Source organism: Lipotes vexillifer, unplaced genomic scaffold (assembly GCF_000442215.2).
Source record: "Lipotes vexillifer unplaced genomic scaffold, Lipotes_vexillifer_v1.1 scaffold619, whole genome shotgun sequence".
Taxonomy (NCBI): domain Eukaryota; kingdom Metazoa; phylum Chordata; class Mammalia; order Artiodactyla; family Lipotidae; genus Lipotes; species Lipotes vexillifer.
In genome coordinates this window covers 566716-584164 of record NW_006777082.1, presented here as the reverse complement: position 1 = coordinate 584164, position 17449 = coordinate 566716, and the positions used below count along the sequence as shown (strand labels likewise).

The window sequence follows — 17449 nt, the reverse complement described above, 5'->3', positions numbered from 1 at the left end:
TTTTTTTTTTTTCTTTTTTTTTTTTTTTTTTTTTTTTTTTTTTTTTTTTTTTTTTTTTTTTTTTGCGGTATGTGAGCCTCTCACTGTTGTGGTCTCTCCCATTGTGGAGCACAGGCTCCGGACGCACATAGCTCACGGGCCCAGCTGCTCTGCGGCACGTGGGATCTTCCCGGACCAGGGCACGAACCCATGTCCCCTGCGTCGGCAGCGGACTCTCAACCACTGCACCACTAGCGAAGCCCTTCTCTTCTGTGTTTTTCTGAAAGTTTTATAGTTTTATGTTTTACTGTTGATCTGATCTTTGGGAGAAAGGATTCAGTCTTTCATCACTAAGTATGATACTAGGTGTAAGAGTTTTGTGGATGTTGTCTATCAGGTTGAGGAACTAGTTTACTGAGAGCTTTTGTCATGAATGGGTGTTGGATTTTGTCAGATTTGGGGGAGTCAATTGATAGGTTCTTTCTTCTTTAGGTTGTTGATGTGGTAGATTACATTGATGGATTTTCAATCGCTGAATCAGCTTTGCATTTTGGAATAAATCCCACTTGATTGTATTATTTTTATGTATTGCTGAATTCTATTTGCTAATATTTTGTTGAAGTATTTTATATTTAAGTTCATGTCAGATGTTGATCTATATTTTTCGTTATTTATACTGTCTTTGTCCAATTTTGGTATCACGCTGATACCTCATAAAATGTATTGGGAAATGTTCCCATCTCATTTATTTTCTGTGTGTGATTTGTGAAATTACACAGTTTTAGAAATTATGTTAATTCTTCTTTAAATGTTTGATAGAATTCTCCAGTGAAACCTTCTTGACCTGGAGATTTTAAATTACGTATTCCATTTCCTCAATTGTTAAGGACAATTCAGGTTTTCTGTTTCTTCTTGGCTGAACACTTTCTCTTTTCAAGAACAAACACTTGTAGCTCCACAGTCAGACTCTTCACATTGTATAATCATCTGTAGACTTTAGATTTCTAAACCATTTTGAACTTTAGTGAAAACCAAAATTATTAGTAACATGGGCCAATGAAAAAAATAAACCAGTTTCTCTCAGACTAGCTTGCAGAAAGCTAATTTCAGTATTCTGAAATTTTCATGAAAGATTTTATCACAATCTAATAATGAGTATATGTTGGGACATAGCTCAAAGTGGGTAGAACAGATGAAAAGCAAAATATTTTGAAAAACACCATTTCAGATGATTCTGAGTTCCCCTCCTATCAATTTGAGGACCAGTACTTAAGTGGACATTAACATTTGTCAGAATTAGGTTAGCATTAAGGACAGGGTATGTTTATGTTTATCTAAGGGGTGCTGAAAAGCCCTCCTGAGGCAAAAATACCATCTTAGTTGGCATTTGGTGTAACAGTTCAGATGCCACAAAAATATAAACTGTCCTCTGGCATCCTACAATACCTTATATATTTTAGGGAGATTATTTCCTTGCTTCTAAAAGTTGAATATATTGATTTCCTGTATTCACCACTGTTATGAAGAAATCTATTTAATTGATTATTATATTTTTTTGCAACTGTAACCTAGAAAGACTTTATTATCCAAGTATTTATTTTACAGTTACATATAATTGTATATATTTTGATAACATAAACCACAGCATACTGTTAAATGGTATATCCTTTAAGTAATAGTTTACTTAATGCATTATGTTGTTAAATGGTTAAATATGGACCCTCAATTTTTTAATGATGCTTAGCTCAAAATAATCTTTATTTACTTGTTTATTACATCCTTTTTTGTAATAAACTTTTAAATTTTAGAGTAGTTTTAGATTTACAAGAGGAAAAGATTGAAGTTATTAGAAAAAGTTAATTCATGGATCAAGATGATGGTGAAGTTGTTAGAGGAGAAAGGAAGAGCCCATGAAGGTTTAGAGGCAAATAAAAAGTGTAGAGCAGATATGTGCTTCCCATACCTAGACATTCTGGTTTAATTGGTTTTCTTTGGGGGGTGGTCAACACATTGACATTTTAAAAAACATGCTCTAGGTAATTCTAGTGTGCAGCCAGTATAGAGACAGGGAAGCTAAGAAGCAGGTTCATGATTCACAGCTTTTTAAAATTTAATTTCGTTGAGGAACAATGGGAATGGATGAAGCCTTATTAGTTATTTGGATGACCATATAGCATTGACAAGGATCCTTTATGAAACTAGAATACTCAGATTTTTAGTGAAGAATCTCTAGAATTAAATGATTTCTTCCCCAATACTCAGCAATTTAGGAGCAAGAACACCCTCCATAGGGATTAACCTGTTTGCTTTATTCTACGAAGTGGATTAATCGGCACATATTCTGAGAATGCTAGTGAGAGTATATCTGAAATGTATAACTGTGGGTTAAAAGTTGGTTAGGGGGGTCAAAGAAGCCAGGGGACAGCTGATAAACTAGGTGTGATACAATTAAGCTAGATTTTCACAAGAGTGAATGAGAGGTTTTGTGTGAAAGGAGGACGGGGTTGAAAATTAGGAAGTTGTAAAGGGTTGATTAAATAAATGAGTAAATTGCTAAAGTATAATGTAGATGATTGTGGATATAATAGAGAAGCTTTAGGAATGATAAGGCTGGGGTCACATCTAGATTATAAACATGTATGTCAAAATAACTCAGGATTTTAATGGAACTGGAGAGGAAAAATATTAAGTGAGCTGAAAGAGGGATGTCTTGGAGTTTATTGGATGAGGTTGATAGATTTACATTATAGAGTAATATAAATTTAAAAGGAGGATCTGTTAAATAATTGTGATTGAAAAGTGGTCTGAGATCTACTGTCATTGAGCCAAGAGAGTACCGAATGTGACCCATATGAGCAGAGTGAATGAAAGAGATCTCAAGGGGACAGCCGAGATGGAAAGGTAAAGAGGAGTTTCAAGAAAAATTTTCAAGAAAAAGTATTCAAATTATATTCTGTATTATAAATTAAGTGCCTCAGAGGGAGTTGTAGATTCTTTGAGAAAGGCACTCTATCATCAGCAGTCATTTTTGTTTAAAAACTTGAATTCTCCTGGGTCCTTCTGTGTCAGTGTAATTTGGGACCATTTCTATAATACTGCTATAATTTTTTAATAATTTTGTAGAGTCATTGAAATGTTCATAGCTATAAGTTTAAAAGATTAGTGCTTTCCTTTGTGAGACTTTTTCTGCTTTTTTCTTTTCTTTAAGAAAAAGTGAAATTTTCTTCTAGAGCTGACACACTTAAAGATTCTCCAGTTGCTTTTCTGCTGAATGGCTGATGAATGAGCTATTGGCTTCCTTGTAAGCCCTCTTAGCAAATCATTCTGCTCTTCTTTCACAAAGTCAGTTTATTCACAAATCTCAGAATTCAATTCTCACCTTCCTCAGTGCACACATCAAACTCCTTGGCCAAATAAAGTTGTTAAATTAAGACTACTCAGTATAATTCTCACCTCCCGTAAGTGTTAACTCCAAACTTCCTTTATCTAATTGTACTATAAGGAATATTCCCCATAATTGCTAAATCTTTTAGATGTATTCTACCACAAAGTTACTTATCTCTTCCAGAATTTGCTAAAAATTCTAAGAACAAAATAACCTCTTCTAAGGTTATTACTGTCATTCAATAGATGTAAGAAAAAACATCCAGATGAAGGAAAATCAAAAAGTACATGTAGAATCAAGCAGGGTGCACATACAGTCAAAGGTTGGTAATGTATTGGAAGTTAATATATTGTTGGACTTCAAATAAATGAAAAAATGATTAGTAATTACAAAGGTATTTTAAAGAGGAGGGAGAATAAATTATTACATTGATATATATTAACTGGCTAACATCTTTTCTTCTCTAACTAAATAAAATGATTGTTTATTATGTATAAACTATTTGGGCGGTCCTGTGTTAGGTCATTTATATATATAATATCTCATGTCATTCTCACTACTCTAAAAGGTAGGACTGAAAAAAATCCGTTTTAGATGACAACATCAAAGCTGAGAGGTTATATAATTTACCCAAAGTCACAGAGCTAATACCTGTCAGGGTTGGGATTTGTGACTCCAGACCTAGTAAGTTTAATGCTTTCCTTAAGTGTACATATTCATTATTGTTTCTATCCTGTGAACTGTAATTTGCATTTTGCATTCCCAACTAAGATTATTAATCTTTTAGTGCAGGGATCCATCAGCCAGCATTCCTTAAACTCATTAGATCATGAAAAGCTTTCATTCAGATTAGCATTTCATAGCAAGGGCTGGTGAGTTGGAGATAGCTGGCCAAGACCATGTGGAAGAGCTCATCAGCCTTTTGTTTCATTACAGTGAAGTCATATTTCTTAGGAGATTCAATTCTAAAGTGAGCACATAATGTGAGAATCGTTTGTAGATAAAATTACCCTGTCCATCTCTTAATGCACTGGTAAGTGCTTTCTAAATGGTTTTGGGATTACAACCCTTATCATTTCCTTTAGTCCTTGGATAATATTTCTCTATGGCCTTAATTCTTAAGTTTTTCTAATATGTCTGGCTACCTGGACAAAGTATTCCACTTCTTTGTCAAAGACTGGCAAACTCTCATGCCATTCACACATTCTTTGCCTGGCTTGGCTAATACGTGAGGACTGTTTCAGACTTGACTGAATCCATGACCAGTTTAATATAAATGATGTTTTAGGGCTATTGCTGAATGCTGTCTAATTTAATTATTTTTTTAGGTCAAAGGGATGTGATTTAAGTTCACTGTATTAAATTTCCTCCTAGGTGTGTTTTCCTCAGATTGGATAATGCCAACTCTTTTACAATGAATAAATGGATGTTTTCAGTGAACTTTCATTATCTGTGTGACACTGTAGCATTCTCTGAGCTCTATTTTCTATATTATTTGTATATAAAGTCCAGATTTAGTCACCCATCTTATAATTTCAAACCTACAGAAAATTGAAATAGTAGTACAAAGACACCAGTCTACACTTTACCAAGATTTCACTAATTATAACATTTTGCCACATTTGATTTTGCTCATTGCCTTAAAGAAAGACACATAAGAGTTGTGAGTTTACATTTTATTCAGGGTCTTACTGGGGACTATATATAGCCTGAGAGACAGCCACTCAGTTAGTACTGAGGAAACTGCTCTGAAGAGGTTAGGGGAGGGGCCAGTTTACAAATTTTTTTGGTTTGGAAATAACATGCAGTCTTGGTAAAAGCAGTGACACACATCTTGGTAAAAGATCACTGATAATTCCAAAGAACAGGTATATGTTAATGATATAGTGCTTTGCTATGTCTGGGAAGATGCAAGAATCTCGGGTCATTGAAATTCTTCCTGAGATATGTGTCTAACTATCTAAGGGCCTGTTTATCCAAAGCACAGGGCGCCTCACCTGTTTTTCATCCTGAACTCCTCTTGGTACACTGTCTGTGGGTGACTGCAATGGTTGCGACTTAACCCCTGTGGAGGTGGGTGATGAGAGATGCTCTTTGTTCTTCTTTGTTCACATTCTTTTAAGTATAAGTAAAAAATGAGTCACATGTACTTTTAACTTGTAGACATCATGAAATGTCACTGCTAAATATTTCAGTTTGCATATTTTAATAAGACATTCTTACCTAATCAGAATACCATTAGTACTTTTAAGTGAAATGGCATTAATTCAATGACATAATCTGCTTTTTTAAAAAGTACTATAGCAATTATTTGTGTACTTCTTATTGCATCCTATCAGGAGGCACATAATGTTCTTTCAAACACCAGTGATGAGATCGATCACTTGATCCAGGTGGTGATCATCACATCTTTCTGTTGTACAAGTATATCTTTCCCTTGTAGTAAGTGTTTGGGGAAGGTGAATGGGTTAAGAGGGGGGACACTTTGAGATAATGTGACTATCCTGTTTCTTGGCACTTTTTTACCCAGTGATTGTAACATCCGTTGATCATCTCTGCCTGAATTTGATATTACATTGATGATTGTGAAGGGTGATTTTTTAAACATTCTGTCATTGCTTTAACATTAATTAGTTGGTATTCTTCTATAAATGAGAGCTTTTCTTTCCTCCATTTGCCCTTCTGAGTATCTCAATGCAAAGATTCTTTTTTTTATTTACTAATCTGTTGCTGTGATTATTCTTCTTCAGTGTTCAAGTTGCCCTAAATTTGATCAGTGGAAACCAACTCCTGTGTCATTTACATGCCTCTGTTAGTCTTTTCTTTCTGGCTCAATGAAATATTCTAAGCCTACTTTATGTACTTTCCCTGTCATGGAACTGCAAGAAGCTTTTTTTTTTTCTTTTTACATCTTTATTGGGGTATAATTGCTTTACAATGGTGTGTTAGTTTCTGCTTTATAACAAAGTGAATCAGTTATACATATACATTTGTTCCCATATCTCTTCCCTCTTTCAAGGAGTCCTTCATCTTTTTGGTAGGAAATGATATTTAGAAATCAAGAACTGGGCAAGTTATACTGTTTGCTGCTGGGATAGTATCATTGCTTGCAGCCTTTTTTAGTAGATAACAGCTAGGATGTGTGTATGTGTATACCCACACACACATACATACATACATACATACATATATACATACATACATACATACATACATACATACATACATATATAAATTATGACTTTAACTGGATATCTCCTATTCCAAGCTAACACTGTAGGGTTTTCCCTCTATTTTCCCTGTTCCATAGTTTTATCTCCTTTCTCCAAAATGAAAACCTGGATCCCAGCAATATTGGTGTATTTGCTCATTTGCTCTCCCTTTCAGTGCATATAAAATAGTTTTAGAATTACAATACCAGTATGATCTCTGAAAACAAATCATGAACTAGACTTCCTAATTTCTGCACAGTTCTTTTCTTCTTTTAGCTATGTGTCAGTTTTCTTAGCATACAACCTGTTAAGCCTTTTTGTATGTTAGTATTACCATTTTTCTTAAGAGAACAAAAATTCTACGGACTCATAAACTGAGTTGCTACTATGCATGTTATATACAGCTTAATATATCTTACGTTCATATATATTTTTGCTGTAATATATATGTTGGAATCACATGTTCACGTTAAAATTGTTTTCCAAAGAAAAAAATAGATGCTCAGAAAACATAGGCGTAATGGACACAATATCTTTGTCTGGCAAGTAGTGAATTATACAGAGCCAGTTACAAAGTGGTAGTTAACTGTGGATTCTTCAGCTCTTCAGAGGCATTGGGTCTATTTAATATATTTCAGTATATTCAGTAGGGTCCTGAATACTTGTAGCACAACCAGAGAGAAATCACTGTTGAAATCTTTGTGCAGGGTGTTGTTTACCAGTTTTTTTCTCTTCAGGGTATCAGAATTGTAAGTAATGTATGGTTCCACTCACACCAGATCTCTCTCTCTGTATCACTATCTATAGAGATTGAATAATTTGAGGTTTTATGAAGATACACTTTGGAATATCCATGCAATATATAGTTATATCTATATATAATTTATCATAAAAATATAAATAAAAGGCATACATAGAGATTTTAATACGAATCTTATAGGAATTTTGATTAACATTAAAAAGAGAAACCATATTTCTTTAAAATCCCTTCAAGGGCATAAAAGATAAAAACTACATTCATCATGGGAGCTATATTAAATATATACAACTATGGATGAGTTAATAATCCTTTTTAGTTTTACATAACCCTTTAAAAAGGATTATAAACTGCTATAGCATTTGGATTGATTTTTTTCTTGTTTCCATAATAAAAAATTGAGAAGATTTAATAGAAGAGTTTTACCAGAACTGTGCCCTGCAATTACTGCTTAAGCCTTCCTGGATGCTTTGCTGCAACTTGACTGCCCTCTTCAGGCTGCATGTTAATAGATTAGGAAAATTTACAGTGTTCCTTCCATTCATAAAGTTACGTCTCTAATGTTCCTATGAACTATTAAAACAGAAAGTACTTTTTTAGCTAACAGTGTTGGAAATGTGCTTATTTAAGTGCTAGGAGCATTTGTGGTTTTCAACTTTCAATTTCAGATGGCAGTGAAGTTTGAAGGGTTCTAATAAGCATTAGTGACAACTTTGCTCATTAGTCTAAGCTGACACAAACATATGCAAGAAGCCAGTCACTTTCTTTGTCATTAGTTAGGCTTCTTCTATCCCCTGTTAAGCATGAAGAAGTTGGAATGTGGAGAGATAAGAGATAATGGAGTTAAGTTTAGAGAACAGGGTTTATGTTATTGGGGCATATTCCTTCTAACAAGTCTTTTTTACCCTAAATAGATATCATCAACATTGAAATATGTTTTTCTCAGGCTTACTGAATTATTTCTAGTGACAAACAGATCTGGTCTCTAGTCCTATTGCTACTAAATTACCTTCAACAGAAGAAAGCCCCCATTTACCTTGTCAGTAGTAAATTTTCTCTGAATATTGTATTTGTGTTGAAAAAATGTAATTTGCTTAGCTTCCCTGGAATTCTTTATGCCAACAGATAGATTCCTAACTAGAAGCAAGATGTGTAGAAAATTTTGCTTGTTGCTTTGGTGCTCTAGATTCTAAAGGAGAATATGTAAGAAATATGTCATATCTTCATTTATATAGTATTTTAATAGCCGCATATATTTTCCCAACTAGACCAGTATAGTAACATTCTGAGTGGTTTACAAACATTTATTTTCTCCTCCTCTAATACATTATGCACACTGTTGCCAGATACAGCTTTCTTAATTAGTATTTTGCATAATCTACTTCTTTCAAAACACTTGTAGTAGTTGTTCACTATTTACAGAATAAAGTCAAGATCTTATTTATCTTTCTCCTGGAAGAGAGCTTCCAGTCTATTCTTTCCTTATTTTCTAACATGAAACTTAGTTCTGTTATTTGACTACATAATATACATTTCAGACTGGGTAGTCTTTGTTTATACTGCTTCTGTTGCCTTCATATTCTCTTCCTGTCCTTCCTTGATTATTATAATTTTAGTCCTTCCATTCTTTTCTGAATATTTTCACATTCACACTTTGTCCAGCTGCTCCAATCCACTGTGATCCCATTCTCTTCTATATGCTGTATAGCATCTACAATCTGCATTCTTTTTTCAATATATGTATCTTACTTGTGTGTTAGTGTGTGTCTGTTCTGTTCTCTGACAAGCTTCTTAAAGGCGGAGACTGTGAGGTATACTTTTTTATTATTGTAGCATATATTAAAACGCTGAATAAACATCACTGATGATTAAGATCTAGATTTTATATTTCATATGAAATTGATTTAGGAACATGATGTTAGAAGATGATTTAGTCATTATAATCTTTCAAATCAAGACCACCATTCCTTTGACAAATAGCATATATTTGTGATGGTACAAAGATTTAAGGTGTTTCTTTTTTTCTTCCTAAGACCACCAATACTGTGAAGCAAATTGGCCTTAAAAGAGACATTAACCTGTGACATAAATCTGACTAAGTGGGCTTTTAGTCAGGCTGTCCAGAATTCAAAATCTCTAATTTAGTATTATTTAGTTTTAGGGTATATGTAATATATTGACTCTTTAGGAAAGTATATTATTCATCATCAAACCTTTATTAAATGCCTATTCTGGACTAAGGCCTGGCCCCCGAACAATCACTGCATAAACATAGTATGCATAAGCAGAACAGTATATGCATAAAATAAACAGTGCTGCACGACAGCTGAGAATTTCCATTTCTGCCAGTTGCCCGAAGTATTATAGAGAATTGAAGTGGCTTCTGAAGGAGGGGCATTTTTGAGCAAGCTTTTGAAAGAAGGGAGGACATTTTAAGCAGAGGATTTAATGATTTAAAGCTTAAAGAATGAACACGGGGTGTCACAAAACGGAGAGACCCTTTGAGCATGTGGTATGTTCCTATGGATACAGACTGTAGATGTAAATTGTGGCCAGGGGATAGGGATTCTTGTCTTCTCTTCTGCCCATGGTCTTCGTTATGTAGGCAGTGGGGAACTCTTTAGGACTTTGGGACAGAGGATAGAACCCACAGTTGATTATTAGGAAATTAAACTGAGGGAAGTGGATGGTGTAGAAAATAGAGTTTGAAGGCAAAATGAATCCATCCTCTTTGGCCCCTCAATACCACTTATCACATTTTCTTGTTTTATTTTCTTCAGAGTATTTCCAGCTTTCGGACATTTTGTGTATACTTGTGTGAGGCATCTTTTTCTCACTAGAGTGTATTCTCCTTGAAGTCAGGGCCCTTGAACTTATTATTCAGTCCTTCATTACCTGACACATTGTTGGCACTAGTATATATTTGTGGAGTGAATTAATGAGTGAATGAATATATACTTAGTAGATTCTAATAGGTCTGGGGTAGGTTATAACATTATAAGGGAAAAAAGTTCAAGATTATCCCAGTCTTATGTCATTCCATAAGATACTATACACAGATGTTGAATACTAAAATTTGATAGTATTTTTCCTGTGTATTTTTCAAAATGAAGCATTTTCATTTCTCAGAGCATCATTATCATAAGAATGCCAGTTTTTGCAGATGTGCCATTTCCCTAAGTTTCATTTTAAAAGTTAAAATGTGCTTTTGTGTAAGATGTTCTTTTGTGTAAAAATAAACTGCTTTCTTAATTGTTATGCTATCGTTTCAACGATTTTTTTTAAGGCCGCACTGGTCTCTTAAGGTTCATTAATACAGAAATGTTCAGATCTACTTAATCGTCAGTGCCAATTCACCGTGTGACACTACTATGCATTTTTTCTTTGAAAATCAATGATGAATAATTACCTGTAACATTATATTCCATATGACAAAAATCAACTCAGATTTTAGGGCTCATATTGGTCCTTTTATTTAGGGTTGGAAGAGGAGCCGTGAAGCACTGTTTTAAATAGATGAGGGAGGGTGTGAACCATGTAATCCGCGTGTATCCCTCCAGGAGCCAGAGAGCGTGTTCCCATTTACATCACAGCTTCATCTCTCCAGCACCTTGAAGTCTTTCCCTTCCCAGCCCTCGTACTTGCTGTTCCTGCTCCCCGAAATGTCCGTTCTCCAGCACTTTTCAGCGATGGCTTTTTCTCATCCTTGGGATTTGAGCATTAGTGTCGCTTCATCTGAGAAGCCTTTTCTGACCGCGTCATCTGAGTAGATTCTCCATTGTTTTCTGTAATACAAGTCCATGTAATTTTTTTTCTCAGTGTATATCTTACTTTTTAATGATTTTCATTTGTTTATTTGGTTGTCTATTATATGTCTCCTCACTAAAACGTCAACTCCATGAAAGCAGAGACCTTGGAGATTAGCTCACTTCTTGCTATTAGGTGCTCAGGTTAAATCTTATTTAACCACCAAAGTTTTAAAAGTTTGTAATTATTTCATTTGAACAGATTCAGAATGTATACAATATAGTTTTCTGCCTAGTGAGCACAGTGCAGTCTCAGGCTGATCTTTACGGTGGTCGGTTTTTGTACTGTGCTCTCTTAAAACGTGCCCTTAAGGTCTTTATGCTAAGTGACCTCAGATTATAGCCTTGTTCATATTTAGCCCAGTTAAATATATTTTAATCATAGCACTGTTATGTGCTCCTTGGTAATAAAAAAGGGCCTAGAATGTCCCTAGCCCTTGCACTCACTTATTTGCAGACTTAGCCACAGGCAATCACTGTTATTCCTTTGTGTTTTTTTCTTCTGGTGTTTTTTTCATACCTCTAAATGTTAGTCTTATATATTTCATGCAGTAGACCTGATCTTTACATTTCTGGCCCTAATAGGTGAGGATTTAACTCATCTCACCCCTTACCACTTTTATAGTTTTTATTATTGTACACAGTAAGTAGCACTCTTCTATTTCTTGCTCGTAAGTGTAAGTGATGTCTCTAGCAAGTACACCTTCTTCCTCCCTTTTACCTACCAATCCTGTATTGTCATAGTTGACAGCTCTTACATTCTGTACTGAACCATCATTACATCTGTGCTCTGTCTGTAGGTTGACTTATTGTTTCTACAGAAATAGCATCATTTGCAAAGTAGTAGGTTTTTATTATGGTTCCTTTTCCACAGTGCTGTTGTTTATGACCCCCTCCCTGACGCAAAAGAAAATGTTCAAAATGACTGCCTTTTCCCATCACCTAGCAATCAAGATTATGATACATTTAAATTTTCTTCTTCTTTGGACCTTGCCTTTTAGATTCATTTTGTTGTTGTTTTTCCTGTCGCAGGACCACATGTGCCTTAACGATAGTCTGGACATCGTGCCACTCTTTCTAATTGTAATGGTTGCTTACAGTCGGTTCTCTTCATCTTGAAGTCCAAGTAAATTCCTGTCCTGATTTGTATTTCATAGCGTTGTAGTTGGATCACAGCTTTCTTACACATCTTCCACCTTTCCTACTGCATCATATTTCTAGTTGCCCTTTTACCTTCCTTACAGTTCTTCTATCACACTCTCATTTTTACCATTTCTATCAATTATAGCCTAAGGTAATTTCATATGACTTACATTTCTTCAAACGTGTTTATTTCAGACTTAATCGTTTGGCTTGATATTACAATTCTAGATCGAAAATAACATGCCCTCAAAACTCTGAAGAAATTATTCTGTTATCTGCCAGCCTCTAGTGCTGCTAATAACCAGTCCAATCCCGGTCTCATTGTTTGCCTTTGTTAAGTACTTTTTTTTTTTTTTTTCTGCAAGTTTTTAGGATCTTCTTTTTGTTTCCAGAAAATTTCCTTTGTCTATTCTCTTTTGGGGGCTCCTTCTATTTGAAGATTGGGCTTATTGGATTATATGCCTAGGTACCTTTCTCCTTCCTCCCACCAATATTGTCCACCTGTGTCCTTCTTGTTCTTTGAATTTTATTTAACTCTATCTACTAATATTGGTGTTTAATTTGAGAAATCATTTTCTCTTTACAAGTGCTCGCTCTTTTACTTTCCTTGCTCTTTTTTTTTTTTTATATGGCATTGTTATTTTTTTGTGAATACTGTTGGGAAAAGCAACAGTATGATCATCCTGCCATGGGCTTTGATGATCCTGCATGTTCTTGCTGGGCATGCCAAGAATGCAAAGGGTTGTGTGTGCAGTGACAAGCCTTAAGGAGTGACATTATGTGTTTCACTGAACAAAGCATGGGGTTTATCATCATGTGCTATAAAAACAGTAAGTCCTCCAAACTCAGTATGGCTCTCCTGTAACACAGTGAACTGTGTGTGCAGGTATTCAGGAAGGGCCTTTTGTGCCACCCCATGAACTTGGGGGCATGGGGAACTGATGCAGACAAACACGAAGAATAAAGTCCATAAGGTCTCTAACCCAGGAGTCTGATGGCTTCTGCCAGCATCCATGAAACAATCATAGGCTAGCTCGTTAGCAAGATGAAATCTCAGAGCCAGCATCTCTGCTGCTTCTAATCCAGTATTTTTCCTAGTTTCTCCTTGTACTGCAGTCTTCTCTGAGATTGTAACTTCCTCCATCAAAACTTTTCCACTAGCCTTATGTTTTCCAGATAGTTCTTGAAATCTCTTATCTGCTGCTGACTCCACTCCGAGTCTTTTTGTGACTGTGGGGTTATACCTTTTTATATCTATACTTCTTTTGGGAGAGACTCCCCAGATCTCCTGTGAATAGTCAACCGTATGGAAGAAGCCCCTCTCTCGCTTTTTAAAATTAAAGTTTTAGTAATCACTGTTGCTTCTTTTTCGATGACTATACCTACATCCTTCTAGCAACACCGTTTCTTTATTTCTACTCCCTGCCTTCACCTAAAAATAGAGCTTTAGTATCTGGCATATCAACAAAATGTCCAATAGAAACAAATTCAAAATAGGAGTAAATATGCTCTTAGAGAAGAGCTTGTTTGTGGCATTTGGTTTAGCTACTCAAATTTTTGCTTACTTTTAGGTGTGAATGTAAATGCATTTTTAGATAGATGGAATATATAAAGGTGCAGTACAACTGTATTTACAGTTTTAAAACCTATATCCATGATTTTTATTTCTCCGTTAAAGTGAATTCCAAAATTCTTAAAAATTGCTCTATGCCTGTTACTAAAAATCATCAGAAGATTTAAGTTATATGTATAGGAGGCGGCACAAAATGATTTTATCCCCTGTAATAAGAGTTGTCGGGCTTCTTATTTAAAGGGTCAGGATGGGCTTTTTTGCCCACACGCTTTCTATTAGAACTCCTCCACTCTGCCCTTATGTAGCGTAATAGAAAACATAGCAATAAGTAAAGGAATCAGTGTGGCTGTGATGCAGTAACGCTTTATTCACAAACGATAAAGTTTGAATTCTGTATAATTTTTACATGTCATGGAATATTCTTTTTATTTTTTTACCTCCGTTTAAACTATAAAATCTACTCTTAGCTTGCAGTTCATACTAAAACAGGCCAACTCTTGTCCCAGAATTACCTGTTTTATTAATAGCTTTGTTAATGTTTCAATACTGATAACGTTTCTTCTCTGTCCCATTATCCTTACCAGGCAGGCTAACGAAGAATATCAAATACTGGCTAACTCCTGGCGCTATTCCTCTGCTTTTTGTAACAAACTCTTCTTCAGTATGGTGGACTACGATGAGGGAACAGATGTTTTTCAGCAGGTAAAAGAGTTTTATTTTAATAACATATTTAATAGAGTTAGTTATGATTGCCGCATCTCTGTTTGCCAGATAAAAATACAATTGTGCATGCAGTGAGTAGTTATTAATTATGTGATATGATTACAATAATTACAGTCAATGTTACCTTTATCAGTACATAGTTTTTGCCATTAGTGAGTAAACACATTTTGACTTTTCCATTATAGAGGAAGTATGTTTTTTCAGCATCCAGTGGCAGTTTACATGCATTAGCCTTATTTTGATATATTGTATGTGGTTTGGGTGGTATTTTGCATAAATTTGTGAAATTTTATATAAGATTCAGTGTAAGTTTTACTTAACCTTTATGCTGCTTTGGGGGGATATAAGGCCTTTAAGGGGGTAATTAAGGTTAAATGAGGTCATAAGGATGGGACCCTAACCCAATGGGACTCACGTCCTGCTTCCTATAAGGATACCAGTCCCATTGGAATTTGTCGTGATTACATCATCATCGCTAACATTGAGTCCTTATAAGTCCAAGGACTCTTCTAAGTACTTCATGTGTTTTCTCTCATTTAGCTTCATAACAATCCAAAGAGAAATATGTTTTTTTGTTTTGTTTTGTTTTTTTGCGGTACGTGGGCCGCTCACTGTTGTGACCTCCCAGCCGCTCCGCGGCATGTGGGATCTTCCCGGACCGGGGCACGAACCCGTGTCCCCTGCATCGGCAGGTGGACTCTCAACCACTGCGCCACCAGGGAAGCCCAAAATATGTTGTTTTTATCTCTATTTCATAGATGAGGAAATTAAGGTATGGAGAGGTTAACAGCACTTGTCCAAGGTTACAGAGTTAGTATATGGAGATAACAAAATAAAATGGTGATAGAATTTGAGCTCAGCCGTCTCGCTTCGCTGTTACCCTGCAGTTATTAATTTCTTGTATTTATCACTACTTGATCATGCCTTTCAAATGTAAAACTTAGTGCCATACCCAGCATTGATTAGTTTGGGTATCTTGGTCTATTTTATTTTTCTCACATGTGACACTCTGGCGCAGTTCTTTACCACGTCATGGAAAAGTATTTAGTTCTGTAAAGACTCAAGCTAATTGGAAATGGTCCATTAGTGAGTGTTTCTGCTTACTTGCTTCCAGATTGATAATTCATTCTTCTTTGACAGTTTCTAGTTGAATAGAATAAATTCTCTCTTTTTGCCTTCAATACCCTTTACCCTTGGGCTTTCCTATTAGTATTCTTCATTTATTTTTTCCTTATAAATTTATTTTACCTTTTGGGCATGTTTCCCTTTGTCCATCTATTCAGGAAGTATTATTGAATTGGTGAGAAAAACATACATAGTTCTTCCCCATAAGGAGTTTATAGACTAGGGAGCTAATAATATAAAGAAAAACACATAAACATAAATGTGTAATTTCAAATAACCTTGTAAAGGTAAATTACAGTGCTATAACATCCAAATATTTTTTCATGTAATTTATACGTCTGTGTAGAATCTCAGGAGACTTGGCCTTAGAGATCATCAGATGGTAGTGCTATATATATAGCATTTGGTATATACATGAATATATATGTTCACTCAGTATATACATGAATCCTCTCTGCCATCTTAGAAAACAGTCACCCAGGTCCAGTCTGATTGCTAGAGCAGAGAGGCTTCAAGCCCAAACGTCTACCCTGGCCAGGCGTGGAAGCTGAATGAGGGAAACCAGTTACATGAGTTTAGTTTCATTATGGGATCTTTGTTTATGTACATACTCAGCATATTGAAAACATTAGTTCTTCACTTGAATAATTAAATATGTTCCCTCCTATCTTTATTAGAACAAAATCTTTCTTGGTCTTTTTTAAAAAAATAAATATTTAATGGAAACACTCAAATTTCACTTTTTTACTAACTGCTATAAGAAATAAAATCAGCAGAATGCCATGCAGCTGACCGTTGGTTTCACTGGCATGGGTGGGGCTACAGCAGACTGGACAGGACCAACCGACCCAGTGAGGGAGATGCAGCTCAGCTCTCTCTCTAGTGAAGAAATACAGGCCAGTGGAGCTAGATCTGTTTTTCAAGTAGAGACCCAAATAATGAATTTTTATATGAAATTTCTCTATCTTTAAAATGTTGGCAGCTAATTCGAATTAAAGAAAACCAAACAAAATTGTGGGACAAAGTAATCCTTCCTTTGTGCTAGGTACTGACTATATAGGCTGCCAGTATATAAACATATAGATATACTGTTAGGTATAATTGTTGAGTTCTTTTATATGCTTTAAACATTTTTTTTAACTTTGGCATAGATGTAAGAGTTGAAGTCAGGGGCTTCCCTGGTGGCGCAGTGGTTGAGAATCTGCCTGCCAATGCAGGGGACATGGGTTTGAGCCCTGGTCTGGGAAGATCCCACATGCCGCGGAGCAACTGGGCCCGTGAGCCACAGCTACTGAGCCTGCACGTCTGGAGCCTGTGCTCCGCAACAAGAGAGGCCGCGACAGTGAGAGCCCCGTGCAACACGATGAAGAGAGTGGCCCCCGCTCGCCACAACTGGAGAGAGCCCTCGCACAGAAATGAAGACCCAACACAGCCAAAATAAATAAATAAATAAATTTATTTAAAAAAAAAAAGAGTTGAAGTCAAGATTGTTTTTAATTGAAAAATTTCCTCAGGTTAATTTTGAATCAGCAGAATTCCAAACACAGCACTGCTTTGTTTTTCGAAAACCTAGCCCCTGGCTTAGCAATGAGAGTTTTCATTTTAAAATGCAGAATTGCATAAAAGTTATAGCTGCTAATGATTTTTTTTTTTTTTTTCCTTGCGTTATGCGGGCCTCTCACTGTTGTGGCCTCTCCCATTTGCGGAGCACAGGCTCCGGACGCGCAGGCTCAGTGGCCATGGCTC

The 17449-nt window shown here is 35.6% G+C and overlaps 1 protein-coding gene across 3 annotated transcripts in view; it reads left to right on the top strand.

The window, feature by feature from the left end:
- Window positions 1–17449, top strand: part of TUSC3 (tumor suppressor candidate 3) — a 189695-nt gene that overhangs the window by 67591 nt on the left and 104655 nt on the right. For 2 of the 3 annotated variants that reach the window (XM_007450762.1, XM_007450761.1), the window contains exon 3: window positions 14440–14557. In XM_007450762.1, the coding sequence (XP_007450824.1) occupies window positions 14440–14557 (118 nt within the window). Of the gene's footprint in view, window positions 1–1063; window positions 1068–14439; window positions 14558–17449 lie in introns of all 3 variants that reach the window. The other variant, XM_007450763.1, reaches the window with a different exon arrangement.